This window comes from Apodemus sylvaticus, chromosome 20, assembly GCF_947179515.1.
Source record: "Apodemus sylvaticus chromosome 20, mApoSyl1.1, whole genome shotgun sequence".
Taxonomy (NCBI): domain Eukaryota; kingdom Metazoa; phylum Chordata; class Mammalia; order Rodentia; family Muridae; genus Apodemus; species Apodemus sylvaticus.
The window spans coordinates 3,253,057-3,264,817 of record NC_067491.1 but is presented as its reverse complement, the minus strand read 5'-3'; the positions used below and the strand labels follow the sequence as shown (position 1 = coordinate 3,264,817).

Here is an 11,761-nt window from a genome sequence, read left to right as displayed (position 1 = left end):
TTATCCTCTTTCCTGGTTTCCCCTCTAAAACACCCTATTCCATTCCCCCAGCCTGCTCACCAACACACCCACACCTGCTTCCCTATCCTGGCATTCCCCTATACTGGGGATGTCTTGATTTTTAATAGCTGAATACTAATCTATTGTGTAGATGTACTGCATTTTTGTTGGCAGGGGAACACTCCTACAGTGCTGTTGGGAGTGCAAACTTGTACAACCACTTTGGAAATCAATTTGGTGTTTTCTCAGAAAACTGGGAATAGTTTTACATCAAGACCCAGCTATATCACTCCTGGGTATATATCAAAAGATGCTACATCTCAAAAAGATATTTGCTCCAGGGCCGCCAATGGAGGAACTAGAGAAAGGACCCAAAGAGCTAAAGCAGTTTGCTCCTCCCATAGGAGGAGCAACAATATGGACCAACCAGTACCCCCAGAACTCCCAGGGATTAAACCATCAACCAAAGAGTACACAAGGAAGGACCCATGGCTCCAGCCACATATGTAGCAGAGGACGGCTTTGTCAGACATCAATGAGAGGAGAACCCCTTGGTCCTGTGAAGGCTCGATGCCCCAGTGTAGGGGAATGCCAGGACAGGAAAGAGGGAAAGGGTGTGTGAGTGAGCAGGGGAAGGAGGGAGGGGACAGAGAGTTTTTGGAGGGGAAATGAGGAAAGGGGATAACATTTGAAGTGTAAATAAAGAAAGTATCCAATAAAAAAAGAATTTCATTTACCTAATATTACTTAGATCAAAGAAATAAACTTGAGTTTATATTCTGGTCACAGAGGGTCATATTTCTATATTATTAGACACAGGGAAGTGCAAATAACTTGTACAAAATAGAGGTTAATATGCTAATTATGAATACAAAAGAAGAAATTGGAATTGAGAAACATCTATTCTGTGTGACTGACTCTGTGTTTTCATATTTAACTAATCTCAACTGTACTTTGCAAATGTTAATAGTCCCTAAATATTGATCCTAAGATTGATGACTATAAGCTAAATTTTGTTGTGAGTCTAATGATAGGCACAGCCATATCTTAGTTAGACAGTATAATGAAATTTAAAGATTAAACCTTAAGACTCAAACTCTGGAATGCAGAGTATTACATGAATATGATAGACAGTTATTTTGCTTCACTTAAAATTCAAAAATATACTTCCTAAAAGTTGCTATTGTACAGGTTTGTGTCATATTTTTATAAATACCAGTGTTTTCTAACTGATGTCCCACAGTCTCTATTAACTCTAATATGTCTTCTTTAAAACGTGCTGCCTACATTTCAAAATATCTGAAAACACAATAACTATACCTGTAATAAAATTACCAGAGAGGGAGTTGTAATAAAGCCCATTTTCAGCTGTGGAAAAGACACTTATTCAACTATGTTCATAGTAGCTTTATTTGTAATAGCCAGAAATTGGAAACAACTTAGATTTTCCTCAACTGAAGAATGGATAAAGAAAATATGGTACATCTACACAATGGAATACTATTGAGCTATTAAAACCAATGAATCATGAATTTTGCAGGCAAATGGATGGAACTTGAGAATATCATCATGACTGAAATAACCTAGTCAGTCCCAAAAGAACAAGCATGGTATGTACTCACTTATAAGTGGATATTTGCCAGAAAATACAGTACCATGTTACCAAAGACACAAAGAAACCAAACAAGAAGTAAGGCCTAAACAAGAAAGCTTGACTCTTACTCAGAAGGGGAAATAAAATAGTTATAAGTGGCAAATGAAGAATGGTAACTGAGACAAAGGGGTATGGGGAAGGGAATAGGAGATTCAGGATCAGGTATGGGGAATGACAAGAGAGATGGCTAGATGACCATGAAAATAAATGAAAATCTGCAAATGACAGGGATGAGGAGGTAAGGGGGCATCTCTGGGATGAGACAGAGACATGGGATACGGGAGGCACACAAGAATCAATGGGGGTAATCTTAGCAGTGACTTACAACATTGGGGATATGGACTGTAAAGAGGCCGCCTTCAGTAGCCAGACAGGAACTCCAATGGAGCAGTAGAGACACTAACCTATCCACATAATTTTCAATCCAAAATTTATCCTTTCTACAAGTAACACAGGCACGGGGAAGAGAGCAGAGACTGAGGGAATGGCCAACCAATAATTGGCCCAACATGAGACCCATCCCATGGGCAAGCACCAATCACTAAAACTATTACTGATACTCTCGTATGCTTGCAGACAGGAGCATGTTGTCCTCTGAGAGGCTCCACCTATCAGCTGCTTCAGAGACAGCTATCCACAACCAAACAGTAAAAGCTTAGGGATTCTTAGAGAGGAATAGAAGGAAGGATTGTGGGGCTGAAGGGGATAGGATCTCCACAGGAAGACCAACAGTCAACTAACCCAGATGCTTGAGATTCTCAGAGTCCTAACCACCAACCAAAGAACAAAATAGGGCTGGACTTGGTTTCCCCCTTCATATGTAGCAGATGTGCTGCTTGACTTTCATGTGAGTCCTAACAACTGAATCAGGGGCTATCCCAAAATCTGTATGTGGGCTATGTTCTACTAGCTAGGCAGCCTTGCCTGGCCTCATTGGGAAAGCAAGTGCCTATTCTACCAGAGATTTGTAGTGCAAGGGTTGAAGGAAACCCAGAGGGGCTCATACCAACTCAGAAAAGAGGAGGGGGGATTGTGGAAGGATTGTGTGAGTGGCTTACTGGAACAGGGCCAGTGAGCAGGCTATAAAGTGAATGAGTAAAAAATAATAATTACATTTTTAAAGCTTGAATGTGCCAAGAAAATAGACTATACAGAAATAATAAATTAATTTAAACAGCCCTGTAGTGAATGCAACATTACACACTACAGAACAAATACTTATAAACAAAGAAAACGAACATTTATATTAATGACTGTATAGCTCTTGAACACATTTAATAAAACTTAGTAACATTATTCAATATTTAAAATCACAAAAAGAAAGTTAATATCAAAGAAAACTTGGGAAAATAAAAGAACTATAGGCCATGAACATTTGTATTCAGATATCATTCATATATATAATATAAGTATTCATTTTAGTGGTATTATAACTTTGAATACACTAGAGCAAAATAAAACAAAAATAAAGGCATGTAACAACTAGATACATCATCATAAGGTATTTTAAAATGGATATGAAACTCAAAATGAACATTACAGTAAAACCCTTGGCATGTCCAAACAAGAAATTAGGATTAAAATTGTTAAGATATAATTATAAGGTACGCATATCTGAAATATACTCAAATTATAATGAGAAAATATTTTCTGTAACATCATGAAAGTAATTTTTCAAATTTGGAGGAAAATGCATAATTTTATTTAGATATAAAATTTTGAAATAAGAAACATAAATATGAACTAATTAAAACACAATTAATGATACTGACCCTCAAATTTTATTAGGACAACTATGGCATGATAGATTTAACCTATTCAAAGTATATTTAGTTTAGTAGTAATGCATTTAAATGTATGTTTTACAATTGTAATACCCAGATATAGCACTATGGTTACATAGAAGAAACAATGGAAATGTATATGGACTATTACATTTATCTTAAAAAGATATATAAATCATTAAAAATAAAATATAATATCCAAAACATGGAGATGCCTTTGATTGAACTATTCCATAAATGATTGATAGTGTTGTTTTTAGTTGATTTTGCAGTTTGAAGAAAACTGAAAGTCAATGCCAGGGTATTTTTCTCAGCAATGTCTTCTTCAAAGCATTTTTTACCTCTGTATTCCTTAAGCTATAAATCAGAGGATTCAACATGGGGATGATAAGTGTGTAGAACACAGCTACAATCTTGCTTTTCTCTGGTGAAGAGATGGACCCAGGCTGGGCATACATGAAGAACACAGTTCCATAGAATAAACTCACCACTGCTATATGAGAGCCACAGGTAGAGAAAGTCTTACTCCTCCCGTGGGTGGAGGGGATCTTCAGGACAGTGGAAAGGATGTAGGCATAGGAAATCAGAATAATAGTTATGGTGGAGATGATGATGAGAGCAGAGAGAATGAACAGCACAATCTCATTCACAAAAGTGTCAACACACGAGATCTTGATCAGAGCTGGGACATCACAGAAAAAGTGGTCCAACCTGTTTTCTCCACAGAAACGCAAGCTGAAGGTGAATCCTGTTTGTATCATGGAGTTGATGCACCCACAGACATAGGAGCCAGCCACCAAACGTATGCAAGCTGGCTGAGACATATGGACTGTGTACAGGAACGGCGAACAAATGGCAGAGAAGCGGTCATATGCCATCACAGCCAGAAAGAAACCTTCTGTTCCAACAAAAAGAGCAAAGAAAAAGAACTGTGTTGCACATTCATTATATGAAATTTTCTTTTCCTTGGAGAAAAAAGTAGCTAGAGCTTTAGGAGCAATGACTGTGGAATAGCAGAGATCTAAAAAGGATAAATTTTGGAGAAAGAAATACATTGGTGTATGAAGTCTGGAGTCTATTTTAATGACAGTTAACATGCTGATGTTTCCCAATACAATGACCAGATAGATAAGCAAGAACAGTAAAAATAAGGGAACCCGTGCTTCTGGAGATGTCCAGAACCCCAGCAGAATAAAGTCTGTCAGCTCAGTATAGTTCTTGCTCTGTTCCGGTTTCATAACTGAGACCTCTCTGAAAAAAATAGATCACAGAGCAGTGTGGTCAACTTGTGATTCCTATTTGGGGGAGGACTGCTAATGTCAATTGATGCATTTTTCAGTTTTCACTTGGCTTAGTCAATGAACTGCCAGAGCTTAAGCCATCAATTAGCTCTAAAAAGCTCCTATGTGAAGTGAGACATGTGAGTGGGAGACACCTTAGAAAGTTTGAGATGTTTTCCAAACTTTCAGTACATCAGAGTCAATCTCTGTCCAATGGGAACGTCTAATACCTGCTGTATGAGGTCGCTGTGAGAATCACATGAAACACAGCATAAAGCGGAACTATTTGTAATGACCCAAGCACATTAAAAATTTAATAGTAGTCAAATGCTTACACACATACACGTATAATCCTTTGAAATTTAGAAATGATTGGCTGAATCTTCACCCACACCACAAAGTGCAGCAAATCTGGTTCCTCTAACACAGTGAACAGTGAAGGAAAAATTGTAACTTTGAAAGAGAGCACTATATCTACAATACTTTGGAGGAGGGAAACAGAAATGAAAATTGTGTAGTTACATTATAATTTCAAAAATAAAAGGAATAAAGAACATTGTCACCTGTATGTGAAGACCTTAGAACACAGGGGTTGCAGTATCACAAGGTGAAGTACCAGCCTGGAAGAATGTCATCCAAGTGAAAATTCAGCCTTGTGTCCCCTTATACTGCCAACTTCTGTTTTCTGCATCATTTACTGCTCAGCTATGAATGCCAGTGACTTCTTTTGGGGCAGCTAAATTCCAACATCTTTTTTTCTCTTGATATTTTAGACATATAGATCATTTGTTTATGAAAAAAGTCAATGCTGATATTTATAATTAATTTTGCCATCAAGAAATATTCACAAAATATTAAACAAAAATGTCAGAGTCTGTATTACACATATTCTCATGCAATTCTCTAGTAAGTATAAACACTTACTATCAATTATCAAAAAGTACACAAATGAAACAATGACTAAAATGCCTTAAAAGTTAAAACTAAGTAGAAGAATGGATTTTATAATATAATCTTAGAGAACTAACATTTAATTTCAGATCTACAAAAGCAGTTTTTTCTCTTTGAGGAACTCAACGAACCATTGAACTTGTACGTTTTATTTCAAAATCTCACACAATTAAAACAGGGACAGAAGAAGGGAAGGTGGCTTAGCTTTTGACTTTTGTTCTTATGAAGAACAAAAGCATTTGTCCATAAAATTATGAGGTTTGGATTTATATAAATTTGGATTCTAACCCATGGTCTTTCTGCCACTGGCTGAGTTATCTCAGGAACTTGGTTAAATACCATGTTTGTATTTAATTATCAGTAACCTGTGAATTAGAAAATTGACCCAATAGATTGTCATAAGGATTACCAAAAGTTACATGTAAAAGTTAAGTAAAATATCTAGTCCATGGAAAATAGGAATTATTAAATAAATAAGATCTACAGAAAAATAAATGAGTAAGATCTACAAAAAAACACTACAGTTTTTATTTTTGAAATCCAAATATCCTACTACTTCAACTCAGGCTACCTAAACAAAGCCTCACTAAAGAACTTTAAAACTTTATTGTTTTTTAAAAGTCATATTATGAAAAGTATAAAAATTGACAAAATAATTTATCTTTCATATAAATTTTTCATGAACCACACCACATGCACCAACCAGATCTGATTATTTCCTCCTGTCGCATGCCCCTGCCTCATTAGCCTCAGAAGAATTTCTTTCACTTTGTCTTCAGGCAAACTTATGAAAATCTTTTTTATATTATGCAAATGTGAAACTGAAAGTACCTCCTACACCTGAAGTCCTTTAATCCAGCTGCATAATACTCTCAAACAAAGAAAGAAAATAAAAAACTTGTATTATATACACATATATTTCTATTTAAAATAAAATAAGCCCCAGAGGTCAATTAGGTCAGTGCTTGCTACACTTTCTGACTCAATAGAATCACCGGGGAAGTTGTTTTGCTTCTCTGTTTAATACTTTTTCCTTGGTAGCACCTTAGTACTAATTAATCTGTGGGCATTAATTGTGAAATGCCCACAGGTGAGATGAGTTTAGGGTAGGAGTTCTTGATTTTCTGATTCCTACCGACTCTTACAATTTCAGTCTATGAAGTTCACAGATAAAATAGACTGCAGTGCTTCCAAGCAAACATTATTTCCTCACTCAAAATTAGTCACTGATTATGAACAACCTTTGAAAGGATATTATATTATTTCACAACTACTGCCTCTAGGAGGCTCTGTCTTTATTCAACAGAAACATGTAATAAACCTAACCCATTTCTTTTATTTCTGACATAAGCTCATGCTGAGAAGAGGATCACACATTTTGTAATATTGCTCACTGATAAACACATAATACTAATGCTTGATATAAAAAAATAGAACCAATACCATTGAGATATATTCCTTCAGTGTTTTTATGATTTCCTTTTGCAATTTCTACTTTATGTATGTAGCTTTTCTCAGCCTTGAAAGGCTATTTAGAAATAACATGAAAATAGAAAAACTTCTTATACGCGGTATTGAATCTTTATATGGAATATTTGAAGAGTTTGAGTTATGAAGTCCAAAGAATTGAATATAAAATATTGTGTATTTAAATTACAGGCAATTTTCTGATTAGTATCAATTTATAAAAATAAGTGCTGACCTAAAACATTTAGCAATAAAAATAAAATGAGAAAAATGTATACATATATACTACCCTAAGTTCCTAAAACTATTTAAATCATTGTGGAAATGCACCATGATTTCTGTATCCATTCCCCTTTTGAAGGACATTTGGGTTAATTTTCAGCTTTTGACTATTATAAATAAGGCTGCTATGAACATAGTGGAGCATGTGTCCTTGTTATATGTTGGAGCACTTTTTGGGTGTACGCCCAGGAGTGGTATAGCTGGGTTTTCATGTAGAACTATTTCCAATTTTCTGAGGAACTGCCAGATTGATTTCCAAAATGGTTTTACCAGATTACAGTCCCACCAGCAACGAAGGGCTGCTCCTCTTTCTACACACTCTCACCAGCATCAGCAGCCTCCTGCATTTTTGATCTTAGCCATTCTGATTGGTATGAGGTAGAATCTCAAGGTCATTTTGATTTGAATTTTCCTGATGACTAAGGATGTTGAGTATTACTTTAAGTGTTTCTCAGCCACTCAGGATTCCTCGGTTGAGAATTCTGTTTAGCTCTGTACCCTATTTTAAGTAGTGTTATTTGGTTCTCTGGAGTCTAACTTCTTGAGTTCTTTCTATATATTGGATATTAGCCCTCTATTGGATGTAGGATTGGTAAAGATTTTTTCCCAATCTTTCGCTTGCTGTTTTGTCCTATTGACAGTGTCCTTTGCCTTACAGAAGCTTTGCAGTTTTATGAGGTCCCATATGTCTATGGTTGTTCTTAGAGCATACAATATTGGAGTTATGTTCAGGAAATTTTCCCATGTCCATGTGTTCAAGGCTTTTCCCCACTTTCTCTTCTATTAGTTTCAGTGTATCTGGTTTTATGTGGAAGTCCTTGATCTATTTGGACTTGAGCTTTGTACAAGGAGATAAGAATTTCCCCAGCATGCAATAAGGACACATGCTCCACTATGTTCATAGCAGCCTTATTTATAAGAGCCAGAAGCTGGAAAGAACCCAGATATCCCTCGATGGAGGAATGGATACAGAAAATGTGGTATATATACACAATGGAGTACTATTCAGCAATTAAAAATAATGAATTAATGAATTTTTTAGGCAAATGGATGGAACTGGAAAATATCCTAAGCAAGGTAATGCAATCACAAAAGAATTCACATGGAATGCAGTCATTGATAATTGGATATTAATTAGCCCTGAAGCTCTGAACACTGAAGATACAATTAGCATATCAAATGATTGCCATGAAGAAGGAAGAAGAGGGCCCTAATCCTGGAAAGGCTTGATCCAGCATTGTAGGGGAATACCAGGACTGAGAAAAGGGAGGGGGAAAGATAGGAGAATGGATGGAGAGAAGAGGATTTATGGGACATATGGGGAGGGGGCCTGGGAAAGGGGAAAGCTTTTAGAATGTAAACAAAGAATATAGAAAATAAATAAAAAAAAATAATGTACCAAAAAAAAAAAAAAAGAATGGATTGATTTGCATTCTTCTACATGCTGAACCAGCACCATTTGTTGAAAGTGCTCTCTTTTTTCCATTGGATGGTTTTAGCTCCTTTGTCAAAGATCAAGTGACCACAGGTATGTGGGTTCATTTCTGGGTCTTCAATTTTATTCCACTGATCTACCTGCCTGTCTCTGTACCAATACCATGCAATTTTTTCCACTATTGCTCCGTAATACAGCTTGATATCAAGGATGCTGATTCCCCTATAAGTTCTGTTATTGTTGAGAATAGTTTTCACTATCATGGGTTTTTTGTTATTGCAAATTGCCCTTTCTATCTCTATGAAGAATTGACTTAGAATTTTAATGGGGATTGAATTGCATGAAATTTTTAGGCAAATAGATGGAACTAGAAAATATCATCCTAAGTGATTTAACCCATTCACAAAAGAACACACATGGTTGGCAGTCAGTGATAAGTGGATATTAGACCAAAAGCTTGGAATACCCAAGATACAATTCACAGACCATATGAATCTCAAGAATAAGGAAAGACCAATGTGTGGATGCTTCAGTCCTCCTTAGAAGAGGAAACAAAATACTCACCTGAGGTGGGAGTGGGAAGGACTAGAAAGGAAGAAAGGAGGGGGAAAGGTAAAAGTGGGGGATGATCAGGTATTTGAGGAGACATGGATGATATATAGAGGGTCAGGAATTTGAACAGAGGTATGTAACAATGGGGAATGATGAACTGGGGTGGGGGGTACCCTCCAGCAACTCCCAGATGCTCGAAAAGCTAGAAGGTCCCAGGACCCTACAGGGATGGGATTAGCCAAAATGCTCAACAAAGGGTAGGAGAGAACCTGTAGAGACCATATCCAGAGGTTAGGCAAGACCCCTGGTTGGGAAATGGGGCCACCTACTCACCTCCAAATTTTTAACCCAGATTTTCTCCCATCTAAAGGAAATATGGAGACAGGGTATGTAGCAGAGACTGAAGGAAAGGCCATCCAGAGACTGCCCCACTTAGGGATCCATTCTATATACAGACACCAAACCCAGATACTAATGTGGATGCCAAGAAGTGCTTGCTGACAGGAGCATGATATAGCTGTCTCCTGAGAGGCTCTGGCAGAGCCTGACAAATACAGAGGTGAATGCTCATAACCAATCATTGGACTGAGCACGGGAACCCCAATGGAGAAGTTAGAGAAAGGACTGAAGGAGCTGAAGAGGTTTGCAAGCTCATAGGAAGAACAACAATATCAACCAACCAGACCCACCCCCCTAGAGCTCCCAAGTATTAAACAACCAACCAAAGAGTACACATGGAGTGACCCATGGTCCCAGTTACATATGTAGCAGAGGATGCCTTTGTTGGGTATCAATGGAAGGAGAGGCCCTTGGTCCTGTGAAGGCTTGATTCCCCAGTGTAGGGGAATGCCAGAGTGGTGAGGTGGGAGTGGGTAGGTGGGAAGGGAAGCACCCTCATAAAGCAGGGGGGAGGAGGAGGTGGAAAGGACAGGGGGTTTTGAGAGAGGAAACAGGATAACATTTGAAATGTAAATACATAAAATATCCAATAAAAGAATATTTATTTCAAATCAGTAATCTTGTAAAAATTATTGATTCATTTAAATAATATTAATTTATGAAAGTTCATGTTCATATTGATTTCCAGGAAAGTTTCCTAATAGAAAGGAAACAATCAAGGCTCTCTTCTCCTCCCTGTTCCAGAGACAGCCTCATCTTTTCATGCAGTGTCAGCCTCGTCCTGTGGACACAATCGTGAAAGTCGGTATGAACAGATTTCACCATTATGGGTACTAGGGCTACCTTCTGCCCTGTAGTTGGCAAAGTGGAGACTGTTGTCATCAACAACCCCTTCACTGACCTCAACTACATGATGTACATGTTCCAGTATACCCATGGTAAGTTCAACAGCCTGGTCAAGGCTGAGAATCAACAAGAAGCCCATCACCATCTTCCAGGAGCAAAATCCCACTAACATCAAATGGGGAGACATTGGTGTTGAGTATGTCATGGAGAATACTGGCATCTTCACTACCGTGGAGAATGCTGGTGTCCTCCTAAAGGGTGGTGCCAAAAGTGTCATCATCTTTGCCCCTTCTGCTGATGTCTCCATGTTTGTTATGGGTGTGAACTATGAAAAATATAATGACTCACTCAAGATTGTAATCCTGTAACACCAAGTACTTAGCCTCCCTGGAGAAAGTCATCCATGACAACTTTGGCATCATGGACGGGCTTATGACCATGGTTGATGCCATCATTGCCACTCAGAAAACTGTGGATTGCCCCTCTGGAAAGTTGTGGTGTGATGGCTATCGGAATGCACAGAACATCATCCCTGCATCCACTGGTGCTGCCAACAGTGTGGGCAAAGCCAATTCAGAGCTGAGTGAGAAGCTTACTGGAATGGCCTTCAGTGTTCCTACCCACAATGTATCCATTGTGGATCTGACATGCCTCCTGGAGAAACTCACCAAGTATGATGACATCAAGAAGGTGGTGAAGCAGGCATTCACTAAACCCACTAAAGGGCATCCTGAGCTATACTGAGGATCAGGTTATCTCCAGAAACTCCCACTCCTCCACCTTTGATGCTGGGGCTGGCATTGCTCTCAATGACAACTTTACAAAGCTCATTCCTGGTTAGATAATGAGTATGGTGGCTACAGCAACAGGGTGGTGGACCTCATGGCCTACATGGCCTCAAAAGAGTAAAAAACCCTGGACCACCCATCCCAGCAAGGACACTGAGAGCAAGAGACAGGTCCTGGGTTGCTGAGGAGTCCCTGTCCCAACTCAGTCCCCAACACTGAGCATCTCCCTCACAATTTCCATCCCAAACCCCCATAATTATAGGAGCCTCGAGAGCCCAAACTACTCTCTTAAATACTATCAATAAAGTTCACTGCACCCACAA

General features: G+C 38.1%; 1 protein-coding gene and 1 pseudogene across 1 annotated transcript; one reads left to right on the top strand and one right to left on the bottom strand.

The window, feature by feature from the left end:
• Positions 1-3,728: 3,728 nt before the first annotated feature.
• On the bottom strand, positions 3,729-4,676 carry LOC127671127 (olfactory receptor 12-like). The gene has a single exon (XM_052165810.1). It carries the CDS (start codon positions 4,674-4,676, stop codon positions 3,729-3,731), a length of 948 nt encoding a protein of 315 aa, XP_052021770.1.
• A 5,954-nt stretch (positions 4,677-10,630) lies between these two features.
• LOC127671283 (glyceraldehyde-3-phosphate dehydrogenase-like) lies at positions 10,631-11,559 on the top strand (annotated as a pseudogene).
• The last annotated feature ends 202 nt before the right edge of the window (positions 11,560-11,761 follow it).